Genomic DNA, 14,552 nt, shown 5'->3' with positions numbered 1-14,552 from the left:
CATCATGTGTCATGAAATGAAATGTAAAGTACAGACAATAGAAAGTACAAGTACCTCAGTCTTGTACCCGAGTAAATGTACTCTCCACCACAGAATAAAACGTAGAAGGGAAGTTTCAGCCTTCAGCATGCAGCCTGCACGAGAAAGTCGATGCCTGTGAGGACATACGCAGGGAATAGTGCACGCTCTGCCTGGCAGCGTAAACTCCGGGAAGAAATACCCTGCATCCGTCCTTCACGGACACCAGGAAGCTAATATGGCAGCCGCTGCAGTTAGGAGTCTCGGCTCCAGTTTGGCTAAAAACCTCCGAGAAATCCGCATCCACCTCTGCCAGACCTCCACGGCCAGCAAGGGGGCCAGGTGAGCTCCGAGACGGCTTCATGAGGCGGGAAGAGTCGCCACTTTACGTACCGAAATATCATTAAAAATGATCTGAATTCTGCTGCCTGTTAGCTTAGCATCGCAGAGAATGACCTGAACGTTGCTAACAGCTAGCTGGTGCTAACGTCAGAATGACCGGAGAGCTGCTAGCAGTTAGCAGTTAGCAGTTAGCATGGAATCATCAACACAGAACAGACTGAGTCGATTCGACTTCATTATTAATAAAACTGCCATTTTTAATGAACGAACCGTTTTATTAATGTACTCTTAATGGAAATGTCGTTATATTTGACGCACTGATCCACAGCGGGTAAAATATGAAATAACATATTTATTTAAACAGTGATTTTTAACTTAAACAACATTTCACATCCGTAATTATTCGAACAGCAGTGAGCTGTAAGATACTGACACAAAATCAAATGAAAAGTAATTAAATGTGTAAAATAAAATCCATGTAGACAAGCAGCACAGGATACAAATATAATATGGCCATTATTATTATCATTGCATTCATTATTTTTCAATGTTTGAGGAGCTGAAACGTTCTTTTAAAGCATACGTAAATGTGAACATAATGAAGTTGTTATTCCGGATGTAAGATTTTGAAATAGAAGGTTGTGTCAGGAAGGTCGTCAGGTGATGGGGATCAGCCAATTGAAAAAGAATATTTTACCAAAACACTGAATTCTATTTGTGGTGACGTCATTACAGGTGTAAGACAGACCTCAGAGGTCAACAGGAAGCAGATGGTGTCAACACTGACCATGTCTGTGTGCGTTTTACAGGGACTTTGTGGAGCAGCACTATGTGAGTCTGAAGAAGTCCAACCCGGACTTCCCGATCCTGATCAGAGAATGTTCTGGAGTTCAGGCCCGAGTCTGGGCCAGATACGGTGAGTCTGCACACCGGCAATCATTTACAGGTGTAACAAGTCAATGAACGGGCTAATGAACAAACAAGCTAACTAACACTTAAACTCCCTGCAAGGTTCAATATTAAATGAAAATTTGAAAACCCATCATGATTTATTTTCAGCTGGTTTACACTTGAAATGACCCCTCAGAATATTTTAGTTTCTACACTTCAACTCCTTTCATTGCTTTCATTTGTACTGCTGCTTTCATAGAACATCTTCTGAAAACTGTGAGCATTTGGAGTGAGTTTAATGTGTTTATAGCTTTAAACCTGCGGTCTTCAGTGTCGCGAGGACACTTCAGTTTCCTTCAGTTTCAGCGACATCCAGGTCGATAGTTTGATCCCTGTGTGAATGGTTATTGCTGATGATGAGTGTGTGTGTGTGTGTGTATGTGTGTGTGTGTGTGTGTGTGAGTGAGGGAGAGAGAATGGGTGAATGCTGACTGTTTACCCTTCAGATTATGGTGATAATAATAATAATAATAATAATCTTTGTGTTTTGTGTTCAGATTTTGGTAAAGAGAGCAGCGTCTCGGTGGACAACATGTCAGCTGACCAGGTGGCCAAAGCTCTACAGACTCTGGTTCAGTCCAAACCTTAGACCCCCCCAGTCGGCTGGAAGTGGTTCAGTCTAGGATCAACTCACCTGTGTTCCTATGTAAATGTGTTGATATGAATAAACCTGAAAATTATTATTGTCACTCTGTTTCCTGATGATCAGCCTTTTAATTTATTTCGTTTTTTCAGTTCTTAGGGAGTTTCACACGATTTCCATGATTCTGAAACAGCTGCAGTTAAATAGAAATGAAGTTTACTCTTAACGGACCATCATTGTCTGCTCTGAGTTCTTAGTTCATAAGAAGTACACCTTAAATAGATTTTCCACAATGAGAAACATTTACTGTGAGAAGATCACGTTTGCTCGCCTCCTCTGATAATCTGAGTATTCTCAGAATAATAAACATGTAAGTCAGTTCAGAGGACGTTTTCATCGATCGACTGGTTTATTTAGAAAATGAAGCAGTTTTTGACTTTATGTGCAGTTTACAGAACAAGATCATCTGAGTTTCAAATGTTTGGTTAATAAAACTTCATGAATCTGTTGAATCAATCCCATAATATATCCAAATGCTGCAGAAACACCAGCTGGTCCTGCAGAACCTTCTGCAGTGACTCTGCTGACCAGAAGGGGGCAGCACTGAACTGCAGGACAGCAGACAGCATCGATGCTCTGATATAAAAGAATCCTTTACTCATCAGGAAACGTTACAGCAGCGAAGGGGAGAGTGTGATTGTAAGAAGCTTCGTTTGGGGAAAAAAACAAGAAGATAAATAAGTAAACAATGTAATAAGTAAACAGACAGTGGTCGAGTTATTGCACACAGGAAATACTGATACTGCAGTTTTGTGTCCGCTGATACTGAACATTAGTTCAGTCAGTTTGTGTGTGTATGGTCTGCTGGGATCAGCAGGAAGGAAGGAGCTGCTATATCTCCTCCACACGGTGGGTGAAGCAGCCTGCAGCTGGAGGAGATGCTCGGTGCTGTTAGTGTCCTGCATGTGGTTGAACATGTTCTCCATCACAGCCACCATCCTGCTTCCTCCCACCACCTCCACTGCATCATGTTTTCAGTATTTTAAAGAACAACTACTCATTGAAAAACACATGTATTATATTTTTTCAATGAACAGCAAGTACAGAAAACAGTTGAAAACATTATTAATGTCATTTGATCGTTTTTGAACCACGACAGTGAGAAAAAAAGAAAAAGAAAAAAAAAGATTTAGTGCAATTTACGACGTGCAATTTACAGCAGATAGAAACAGTATATGTGTCAAAGGAGGAAAGGCTCATATGTTGATAAGTGGGTTTAATCTTGACAGAGGGGGCGAAGAATTTAATTGTTCTGTTGAAACTGTTTGGTATTATTCAGTTGGACTTTTGCTGTGACTCCATTTATTTTCTGAAGTGTAATGATCTGAAGCTGGGTCACGTCGACTCTCACTGTGGCCTGCAGGAGGTGCTGCGACCTCAAACTGTTGTTACCTACTGTGAACAGAAGAGGAAGTGACGCAACATCAACAGAGCGTGAAGTTCCGCTGAGGAAGCTAATTGACTAGCGGCGCAGATACAAAATAAACACTGAGGCTTTGTTCTAACTTCTTGACGGGAACAAACACTCGTCCTCAGAGTGAAGAAGAGGACCAACACTCTGCTGAGATGCCTGAAAGTAAGTTTGGAGCTCTTGAAGTTTGTTAGCTAATGATTTGTTAGCATGCTAATAGACTGTTGACCTGCGTTAGCACTAGGCTAGTCGACTGATTAGCTAAAGAGATACAGGTATCTTTAATTCCGATTTAAAAGGTCAATCCACATAAAACTTTAACTACACATGATCCAAACATTAGTAAAGAGTGTGACAGGTGTTTTATCTAACAGTTAAAACGTCGAGTCACTCTCCTCATGAGGCTCAGATTCTCTATCTTAGCTCTCGATAACATCACACCAAACTCCATTCACATTTTATCCAATTTAAACCCGCGTCACAATTTCAGACACACAAATTAATTACAAAACACAATTTTGAAAATCTTGCAATGTTCAAAATAGACAAATATAAAGAAGAACAACCACCAGAACTGTAAAAGGCTCAGTAACTTTAACGTTGTCACATTGTAAATCTGCCACATTATAAGGCCAGAGCTCATCAACACATAAAACATTGATGTTGTAGACACGTTGTTGTCTTCACGTCCAGTTTCATAAACTGCGTGTCTGAACATGACACTGATGCAGTGCAACAGGTCTGATGTTTTCCAGCCTCAGAATCGTAACAAGGGAATTAAAGTGTGCTCAAATAGTATGTATAGTAATCATTATAAAAGAACTCATTAACAATAGCAGCAGTATTGTGATTGATCACAGTTCTTCAATATGACGTAACAAAACAATTCAAGTGTTCACAAGTGCACGAGAATGTAGACAGAAGGCTACATCTGCAGTGCCACTGTGAAGCCTTTTTCCAGTTCTGCCTTAGAAGGAAAGAAACCAGAAAAGAACCATGAAAACACCAAAAATAACAACAACTGCAACACTGTTTGTTTACTGCAGCGCCCCCTGCTGTCACTCAGGGTGCTGCAGCGCCCCCTGCTGTCCCTCACTAATGTGTTTTGTGTGCAGCTGAGAGTTACTCCAACCCTCTGGCTCCAGAAGGTCATGACCTGGACGACCACAGAGCTGCTGCTCAGTAAGTATCAATATATTGTGTTTGTGTGTGTGTGTGTGTGTTTCTGTGCGTGCATGTCTTAACCATGTGTGTCTCTTCAGGTCCAAACTGACCAATGATGACTTCAGGAAGTTGCTGATGACACCGCGGGCGACGCCCTCCTCAGCCCCGCCCTCCAAGTCCAGACACCATGAGTGAGCAACACATGACAGAAACACACCAGCTGTCTGACGATGATGATAATGATGAAGAAGGAAGTGACTGAATTGTTTTGTTTTCCTAGAATGCCAAGGGATTACAATGAGGATGAGGATCCTGCGGCGAGGAGGAGGAAGAAGAAGAGGTGGGGGTCCCGACGGGATCATTTTTCTTCTTTCTGATCTCACTGATCAGAGATGGTCCACGTGGCATTTTAGGGCTGATCGAATTTAGAGGTGTTGCCAGGCAACCAGCAGAGAGCAAGAGAAGTAGTTGGACACACGAACCCCAAAACTCATCCAGCTTTGATCTTTAGTTTGAGCAGATGAGACAGACGAGATGTTTCCAGTGAACGTTGGAGCTGCTGTGGACAGAGCAGGCTGGCTGTTTCACAGTCGTATTTCCTTTTGTGTGGAATCACCTGAAACTCAGAGATAAGACATAACTTTACAGAGAACCGTCGTGTGTTTGTCAGCTCAGAATGAGTCTTTGTATCTACAGAGGGAGCAGAGTCCGCCATCTTTCTACAGTAGCCCAGAACAGACAAATCAAACAGTAACTGACAGAGAGACTTTTTTCATCTTTACGTTACCTGAAGGCCGCTGTAGGTTCTCCTGCACACCTGGACAGGGAGGCTTCTTACTCTGAGACAAGAATCTCAAAATGAAAAATGAGGCTTTAAAAATGGATATCAAAGCCTTTTCTGACACCAAGTAGAATTTATGAAGTGTCATTTGTCTCGATAAGGAATTGTCTGTTTAAGGGTTAATATCAACCTTCAGCATGTCTCACAGCTGCTGACAGTGAGCTGAGAAACAGGCTGAGGGTGGTCTGTGTACAGTGTGTGGGTCACCCCCGACTGCTGCATCAGACCTGAGCAGCTCATGAAAACTGAAGATTTTTAACTTCAGGAAACTGGATTTTTCACTGTATGAAAACTTAAAATAAGGAAATTCTGTTCTGAGAACAAAACAAAGGGAACATGTTTCCTGTTTTAAAATGCTGTCACGAACACTGATAATTAAGAGAAGATGTTTTTCATTTGGTTTTTGATTTTGGTTTCAGAACAGGAAATCGATTGAGATGAAGGTGTATGGATTTATTCACTTGGTTGCAGTCACTGATATGTTAAACACTCTGGCACTGCTCTGGCATTTGCCTCTACAATTAATGCTGCTAGCCACATTAGCCTCGAAACATGCTAACGCCAATGCCTACAGACTAACCAGCCAAACAAACAGTAAAGCAACATTAAAATGTCAAAACTTACAGGTTCTGAGTTCGAAGTTGTCATCAGTCCATCGTTGAGCTTCAGTTTGAAGTGAAAGCTGTGCTGACCCTCAGAGGGTCTGAAGTAAAGTGATTAGCATACATAACATTATCACCGTTAGCCTAAGAGTTTCCCAGTTACTGTGGGGACATTTCCATCAGGTTGTTCCTCTGAGTCTCCTCTTCCTCGGATGGTGACAGCAGATGAAGACTTTTGTTGGTTCTTGCAGCAGCAGAAGAGAAATTCACGTCATAACGTGACTTCACATGTTTGTGTTACCAAAGTTGGCGTCACAGCAATCGCATCCACAGTAAAACTCATCATGTTTAATTTAAAACTTTCATCACAGTAACGTGGCTCATGAAAACCACCCAGCCCTCATTTAAAAAAGACATGTTCGCTGTTAGCTTCTGTAGCAGCTAGCAGGCTAACACGGTTCCACCTGCACTCAGTTACCAGCAACCACCTGGAACCTCAACTTTGTTCTATTGATCAGAGCATCCTGATCTCCAACTGATCTGAACACGTTGGTAATTAATTATTGATTTCTTTTGTTGCAGCTACTATGCTAAGCTACGTCAGCAGGAGATGGAGCGAGAGCGAGAGCTGGCTGAGAAATACAGAGACCGAGCAAGAGAGCGGCGAGATGGAGTCAACAAAGATTACGAAGAGACAGAACTGATTAGCACCACCGCCAACTACAGAGCTGTAGGACCCACAGCTGAGGCGTGAGTGATGCTAATGCTAACACTGCTAACAGCACAGCTTGGATTTGTGATTTGCTGTGTGTAGTTGTTGTGCATATTCGTAGTAGCTGAATGTGAATATTTGTTGCATTTTTCAGGGATAAGTCTGCAGCAGAGAAACGTCGTCAGCTCATCCAGGAGTCTAAGTTTTTGGGAGGTGACATGGAGCACACTCACTTGGTGAAAGGTCTGGACTTCGCTCTGCTGCAGAAGGTGGGACACAAGATTCTGACTGTGGGGTGTTCACACGTCCTTTCATATGGTTAGCCTGAATGCTAACCATGTAGCCTAAACTGACTTCTGTTACGTAGAAGTTCAAGTGAAAGCAGATTCAAACAAACAGCTGCTGTGAAATGAGCTGAAGGCTTATGATGTCGGTGAGTCTGTTAATGTCTGGAGTTCTTCTCAACCTTGAAGTCCAGCACAGACCACAACACAGAGTGTGGACAGGTAGCTGCACCTGCTCACCTCCAGGTCATTGCCAAGGTGCCTTGAGGAAGACGTTGAAGCTCAGACTGCATGTCTGAGGCCACAGAAGACGAGCAGAGCAACAGAGTGAAAAGTATTGTTCTTATTCTTCTCCTGCTTTGTCTTCTCGTGTGTGTGTGTGTGTGTGTGTGTGTGTGTGTGTGTGTGTGTATGTGTGTGTTGCAGGTGAGAGCTGAAATCACCAGTAAGGAGAAAGAAGAAGAAGACATGATGGAGAAAGTCCAGAAAGAGGCAAAGTATGAGAGCATATGTGAACCTCGACCTGTCAGAGCAGATGTGACGATATTGAAAACTCACAGTATAAATATACGTTAATCTGAAGGTCGTGACATCATCGCAGTTTTAGAAAGAGAGAGAAGAATTACATTACTGCTTTTTGTATTCATATAAAATTAGTTTTTAGCTTAAAGTTTTTCTTCTTTCCTTCCCTGATAAAGTCAAATGAAAGCAGCTGTCACGACCTCAGCTGAGCAGAAACTGTCCTGAACCACTGATCCAGGTTCAGTTTCAGAGCAGAGTCGTTTAATAATAATCAGGTGAACACGTCCAGGATCAGGACCAAACCTTTCATTCCCATTGGCTGCTCATCATCCTGCTATGAGCAGCTGGTGAAGTCGACCTGCCTGTGGTCACTGAGATGCTCCCTGCTTCTTTGGTCTCTTGGTCCAGAGCTGTCTGACCTTTGACCTCTGTGTTTCAGGAAGGACATGGAGCCGGAGGAGAAGATTGAGTTTAAGACTCGTCTCGGTGAGTCTGGTCACATTTTCATACGCGCAGCTGACACATTTAGTTTGGTCAGATGATGATTAAACCCCCACCCACCCACGCACAGGTAGGAATATCTACCGCGTGGTGTTCAGAACTGGTCAGGTGGAGAGGAACGAGCTCTTCCTGCCAGGAAGGATGGCGTATGTGGTCGACCTGGACGATGAGTTCACTGACACCGACATCCCGACAACTCTGATCCGCAGCAAAGCCGACTGTCCCAGCATGGAGGTACTGAAGCATGGCTGCAAACATCTGCAGCACAGCAGACATCACAGACTGTCTCAGGCTTCATGTGAACATCATGTTCTGAAGACAAACAAAATCTTTACTTATACGTCGTGTCTGTCTGTCTGTCTATCTATCTATCTATCTATCTGTCTTAGGCTCAGACAACTCTGACCACTAACGACATCGTGATCTCAAAGTTGACTCAGATCCTTTCATACCTGAGACAGGGGACACGTCACAAGAAGATCAAGAAGAAGGACAAAGGTAGTTCTGCTTACATCTTATCTTATCTGTTGCTGGGTTGTCTGTCAGAGGGATTCATGTTTGATGTGATGAAGCATCAGTCAGTGTGTTTGTGTTTCAGGTAAACTGGATGAGAAGAGGGCTCCTGAGGCTGATCTGAGGTCAGTTCACCACACTGAGTTTCAGCTAGCAGAGACGGAAAAGGCAGAGGCTTCATCTGTGTCTGCGTCTGTCTTTCAGCATCTTCGATGATGTCGGGGACTACATCCTGTCCACCACCTCGTCCTCTAAACCTCCCAAAGACAAAGACAGACACCGAGAGAGGGACAGAGAGAGAGAGAGAGAGAGAGAGAGAGACAGAGAGGACGACAGCAAGAGCAGGAGACACAGCTACTTTGAGAAACCACGAGGAGACGAGCACCAGGTCAGTGAGACGGACGGACGGACGGACAGACGTAGTATGTGACGCAGACGTAGTAGTGTATTTAAGTATCATTGTCTGAAACTGACTCTGTCTCTGTGTCTGTGTCTGTCTGCAGGTCATGGAGGTGGACACAGGTAAATCACTGCAGGTGTGATCCGAATAAAGATGTCACCACAGAAGAAGCTCTCAGCTGCTCACTGTCTGTTCGTCTGTCTGTCCATCAGGTCCTGGATCAGTCAGAGAGCAGATCAAGATGATCAATGAGAAGTTTGCAGGAGCAGCAGGCAGCCAATGGCAGGGCCAGGAACCATATCCTTCTGTTACACAAGTGTAGTATCTGTACACAGGAGAGCAGTACTGTGGGTAGTATCTGTACACAGGAGCGCAGTAGTGTGGATAGTATTACTGCAGTATTGTTCCTTAGCCCGTTGAACTGGTTCTCAGAGGAGAGATGGCAGTAAAGAACAGCTGGGAGATTTCTTTGGAGGATCGAACTCATACGCAGAGTGTTACCCTGCCACGTAAGACACACGCACACGCACACGTACACGCACACACAATGGCATTGCTAGGATCTCTTGGGGCTCCAAGCAAGAAATCCCTAGGGCCCCCACCCCACCTGTGCACGCCACAAAAATTTGGTTTTTGCACACATAAATGCACAAATTCTGGGACATTTGAGATGAATACTGAAAAAATGGATTAGTGATTCTCAAAGTGAGGTCCAGGGACCAACAGAGGTACCTGAAAGCCCAGGCCTATCAATGATCCCCCCTAGTGGCTGGAGGCTCCAAGCAACTTCCTGGCTTGCCCATCCACAAGCCCTGCCCCTGTGCACACACACACACGCACACATCAAAACTCTCAGTGAAACATGTATTAGTACTTAAACTCTGTGTGTGTGTGTGTGTGTGTGTGTGCAGGATGGACGACCTGGCTGTAGACAGTGATGAGGAGGTGGACTACAGTAAGATGGACCAGGTAACTCCCAGCATGCATCACTGCTCTCTGTGAGGCTCCTCTGTTGCCTGAGAATCATTGTGTTTTTCAGTTTTCTTCAGCATCACAGTGATCCAGTGAGAGCTGTCTGTACATCCAGAGTACACTGCTAGCAGGAGCAGCTAGCAGCTAATTCATCAGACTGTTAATGGAGACAGTTTGACTGCATGTTAACACATGAAGACAAAAAGAAAACAGATCAAGCTGTCACTCACTGTCTCCATGAAAACATTATGATTTGTGCTTAGTGGTGGGGAGGAGGGGTGTCGTGTTATTGCATAATTATTATTAATATGTGTTCTTTATGTACTGATAGAAAAGTGGTCACATTTGGAGAGTCAGACCTGCTGCAGTACTGCTGCGTACTGCCTGTGTACTGGCTGTGTACTGCTGTGTGCTGGCAAAACACAGTTTTGTTTGTTTGTCAGTTTATTTACATAGTAAACATCTATTATGGAAAGTATTAATATTATATCTGAATATAATTTATTCTGTGACTCTGCTGGAGCAGCTTCACACGATTCAGTTAAAAAAAAAGAATCTTTATTTATCTCATACAGGTCCTTTAAAGGGTCCCTGTGGATCCTGACTGGTCCTTTTTAATATGAAGGAGTCATGTCACAGGAAGTGAATGTTGTGTTTGTTGTGTTTCAGGGGAATAAGAAGGGTCCGTTGGGTCGGTGGGACTTCGACACTCAGGAGGAATATTCAGACTACATGAACAACAAGGAGGCGCTGCCAAAGTAGGTGTTTGTTCTCCCTCAGCTCTGACTGACAGGCGCTGGGTGTCATGGAGGCAGCCTGTCAGTTCATTTCTTCTTCTTTGGTTGTTGCTGCTGCATACAGTGAGAGGGTTCATCTCTTATTCGATATGGTTTTATTGGATATCAGTCATTAATCGGAAGCTGAAGCTGATCAGACTGATCACGACACGTCCTGTGAGTGAACTGATGAAACTCTTTGATATTTGATGAGTTCATCGTCGGTGTGGATAACAAAAACACTACAAACAACTTACTTCATCGACAGGCAGGTTTTTCCTTCATGATCAGTTTTTTCCATTGTTAACTTTCATTATTGATCAGAAGCAGGAAATGCATCATCGTTTGCTTCAGTCACGTGAAGCTGATGAGCGTCGCTTTGATGTTTCAAACATTGATTCTGCTCAGTCCTCGAGGAGACGCTGGTCGAGGTTTGTGATGTCACCAGAGTGTGTTGACGATGAAGTTTGTCCCTGCAGGGCCGCCTTCCAGTACGGCATCAAGATGTCTGAAGGCAGAAAGACCCGACGCTTCAAAGAGACCAATGAGAAGGCAGAACTTGACCGGCAGTGGAAAAAGATCAGCGCGGTGAGACTCGGCCACCATCTTTAAACCTTTGACTGTAAACAGACTGTAAACAGCCTGTGAACAAACAGTAAACAGATTGTAAACAAACAGTAAACAGACTGTAAACAGACAGTGAACAAACAATAAAGAGATGGTAAACAAACAGTAAACAGATGGTAAACAAACAGTAAACAGACGGTAAACAAACAGTAAACAGACAGTAAACAGCCTGTAAAGTCGGTGTTGAGGTTTCTGTCTCTCTTTCAGATCATCGAGAAGAGGAAGAAGATGGAGGCTGACGGGTGAGTTCTTCCTGTTTTTATTTAACTCAATCATCTGCTCGGCCAATCAGAAGAGAGCAGGCAGTGTTTTTGATTGGTTATTGATCTGAAACATGATGGATATCAGCCAGTCAGCTTTGTTGGCGTAACAACTGAAACGGGTAAACAGGAAGCGGTCGGTAAACATGTGTTTGTGTTTCAGGGTGGACGTGAAGAGACCGAAATACTGAAGACGTCTCTGCTGCCCATCAATTTTCATCAACGCAGAACATTTACGTATTGATCTGTGAAGTAATTATTAGTTTAATATTAGTGTGTTATTATTAGTATTAGTATCAGAAACATTGAAGAGTAAACAGATGGAGGTCAAAGGTCACTAAAGATCAACAATTTAAAGTTCAACAATAAATCAGTGATGTTATTGATTAGTTTGTAACGTCTGATGTTATTGGTTAGGTCGTGATTTTGGTTTCTTAGAAATGTGACATGAATCACAAATAAACATCAAAATGACAAATTTTTTTTTGAGTTCTTTAATGTTCTTGTTGGTATTTGAGGTTTGTGTTTACGCGCAGTTAACTGATTAGTTGAGATGTGTTGAGCCTAAAGCCAGTCAGAGTTTTCTAAGTGATGAAGGTGATTCTGCTGCAGAGTTCAATGTTTTCAGTGTCTGAAGGGATCGTTGACTATCTTCACAATGTCCTCTGTGAGTCTGACGAATCCGTCACGGACTCCAACTTGTTGAGATGTTTGTTAGTGGTGTTTGCGTCTCGTGGTTTTACGCCACAGGAACCAATACGATGCGTCTTCGGAGTCTTTCCTGCATCTTCAGAGTCTTTCCTGCCTCCCCACTTTGAGGACGGTAAACGAACACAGTTGCATTGATTTCATTTGGACGTCGTCTTCAATTGAATCGTAAAAAAACGAACCAATCACAGGCTGTTTCACTCGTGTCAAAGATCTGCCTTTGCTGGAAAAAGACAAAACCAGTCACAAGGTTCAAATGTTTGAAGTTTTGAAGCTTCATCAGTTTCTGATTTCTAGTTTTCTACGTCGTCCGGCTCAGGCGCCATTGATGGAGGGTCCTCCACCGGCCGAGACCTGATCCAACAAGCTCCATCAAGGGGGACAACCAGACCCAAGCAAAACCTCCAATGGTCAGTGAGGTAAAGACCTCTCACACCTCGTTTGACATCAAAACCACGGAAGAGTTTCCCTTTCCGTTCTAAATTTGATGAATCAACACAAGAAACATCAGTCTGACGGTGTGTGTGTGTGTGTGTGTGTGTGTGTGTGAGAGAGATAATGGTGTGTTTGTACTAATTAGTGTTTGTTGATCTCGTTAAGGGGCTGCTGTTGTTCAGGAGTCGTTAAGCTCGTTAAGAGATCAAACTGTTTGTGTTTGTTGTTGTTGTTGATAGAAACATGTTCAACACTTTGACGGACAGCTGGACTTAATAAGCCTCCAAATTAGCATCAACAACACTAATGAGTGTTCGTTAATTAGCCTGTGTGTGTGTGTGTGTGTGTGTGTGTGTGTGTGTTTTGATGGACAGCTGGACTGATGAATATGTATCTGGATGTTTCTGAAGATGCTAACGAGATGTTAACGAGCGGCTAACGAGGCCTCGGAGCTCCACCCATCAGCAGCTCCAACAGGAAGTTGATTTTTCAGCCGGATAAACATCAAAGACAAAGTTTGTTTTGTATTTATCTTGTTATTATTTATTTATTCTTTCTTAATTTTGTCCTGAATATTAAATATTCCGCAGACTTTTTTAATTTTGAGTTTCATCTCACATGAAACTCATTTTTAATGTCGGTTTTATCGTCAAATTTTAAAAACTTTATGTAGCTGGGAGATAAAAACACACAAACCACAGCAGATATGAACTGTGACTTAATGAGTTTTACGATTTCGTTTCCTGATTCTGAATGTATTTGGATCATTCAGAGAAAACAGTCACTTTCTGTTTGGTCCTTCAGCATCTTCAGGGAGAACAAACGAGGCTAGCGCAGGTTAGCGTCTGACGACACAGAAACTTATGATGAAGCTACGAAGTCACGGATAAAGTTGTTTTCATGACGTCCTCTTGGTGGCGCTGTACCAAACACAGCTATTTTAGCTACATTGCTAACAGTAGATCGCTGCGTTTCAAACACACATGGCGTCTGCATCAACTGGTTCGTTAGTGAGCTCGTTAGTGATCACATGACTTCCTGTCATGTGACTTCCTGTCATGTGATCACTCACTGTGAAATCAGAAGAAGAATCCTCTCATTTCTTCTCTGACGAGCTGAAGTATCTCTCTCGCTCTGATTGGTCGACTTCACTGCCGCCCTGCTCCGTTGGTGTCATTTATCATGGTGACATACTGTGACGTCCAATCAGATCGCACCACACATACACACGGACCAATGTGCGTGTATGTGTGTCAGCGAGGCGATGAAGCCAAAAGGTGACCTGATGTTCTCATTTCCTGAACTGGGTCACTGTGGGAACAAGGTGTGCGTGTGTGTGTGTGTGTGTGTGTGAGTGTGAGAGATGGAGTGAAAACTGGGCTAAAACACAGCGGGTTAATGTCATGACACAATTCACACCTCCATCCATCACACACAGACGCGCACACACACACACACACACACACACACACACACACACACATACACTGTGAAGTTCGATTCCGTTCTTTCTGTATTTCTTCTGTGTTTCATGTGAACGGTCTCTCAGAATGTGTGCACATGAAAACTGGATGTTAACATCTCATAACAGACTGCAGATCACAAACGGACGGCTGGTCTGGAATCAGCTCTTTTATACTTTTACTTCAACGCCTGATTTTTTTTCTGAAAATCAACAAAGACAAAACACAAAGTTCTGAAGTTTGTTTTGACTTTGACAAAGCGTTGTCTGAGCAGCTCCAGGTGTGGACTTACCTGAGGATTACTGCTACCTGTGAAGGTGGACGGTGACATCATCATGTTCTGTTGGCTGCTGTGTCACTACCTGCTGGACGTTTCAGTGAAACAGACAGACAGAAAACAAGCCGCT

General features: G+C 43.2%; 2 protein-coding genes across 2 annotated transcripts; both read left to right on the top strand.

The window, feature by feature from the left end:
• Positions 1 to 241: 241 nt before the first annotated feature.
• ndufa2 (NADH:ubiquinone oxidoreductase subunit A2) lies at positions 242 to 1,992 on the top strand. The gene is made up of 3 exons (XM_076750649.1): positions 242 to 360; positions 1,170 to 1,276; positions 1,809 to 1,992. The coding sequence occupies exons 1-3, from the start codon at positions 257 to 259 to the stop codon at positions 1,898 to 1,900; spliced, it is 303 nt and encodes a 100-aa protein (XP_076606764.1). The 5' UTR covers positions 242 to 256; the 3' UTR covers positions 1,901 to 1,992.
• A 1,374-nt stretch (positions 1,993 to 3,366) lies between these two features.
• ik (IK cytokine) lies at positions 3,367 to 12,020 on the top strand. Its single transcript, XM_076750648.1, has 20 exons — positions 3,367 to 3,530; positions 4,481 to 4,547; positions 4,628 to 4,720; positions 4,810 to 4,869; positions 6,555 to 6,722; positions 6,839 to 6,953; positions 7,395 to 7,465; positions 7,930 to 7,976; positions 8,062 to 8,225; positions 8,381 to 8,489; positions 8,590 to 8,629; positions 8,709 to 8,892; positions 9,008 to 9,026; positions 9,117 to 9,201; positions 9,327 to 9,413; positions 9,816 to 9,873; positions 10,546 to 10,634; positions 11,132 to 11,240; positions 11,487 to 11,521; positions 11,703 to 12,020. The coding sequence occupies exons 1-20, from the start codon at positions 3,521 to 3,523 to the stop codon at positions 11,728 to 11,730; spliced, it is 1,638 nt and encodes a 545-aa protein (XP_076606763.1). The 5' UTR covers positions 3,367 to 3,520; the 3' UTR covers positions 11,731 to 12,020.
• Positions 12,021 to 14,552: the final 2,532 nt, after the last annotated feature.

The sequence above is a fragment of the Chaetodon auriga genome, chromosome 15 (assembly GCF_051107435.1).
Source record: "Chaetodon auriga isolate fChaAug3 chromosome 15, fChaAug3.hap1, whole genome shotgun sequence".
Lineage (NCBI taxonomy): Eukaryota > Metazoa > Chordata > Actinopteri > Chaetodontiformes > Chaetodontidae > Chaetodon > Chaetodon auriga.
This window is presented reverse-complemented; position numbering and strand designations above follow the sequence as displayed.

Coding starts and splice junctions, on each gene's coding strand:
- ndufa2 (XM_076750649.1), top strand. CDS start 257: ATGGCAGCCGCTGCAGTTAGGAGTCTCGGCTCCAGTTTGGCTAAAAAC. Junction 361..1,169: donor ACGGCCAGCAAGGGGGCCAG/GTGAGCTCCGAG, acceptor TGCGTTTTACAG/GGACTTTGTGGAGCAGCACT. Junction 1,277..1,808: donor CCGAGTCTGGGCCAGATACG/GTGAGTCTGCAC, acceptor TTTTGTGTTCAG/ATTTTGGTAAAGAGAGCAGC.
- ik (XM_076750648.1), top strand. Junction 6,954..7,394: donor ACTTCGCTCTGCTGCAGAAG/GTGGGACACAAG, acceptor TGTGTGTTGCAG/GTGAGAGCTGAAATCACCAG. Junction 9,202..9,326: donor CAATGGCAGGGCCAGGAACC/ATATCCTTCTGT, acceptor AGCCCGTTGAAC/TGGTTCTCAGAGGAGAGATG.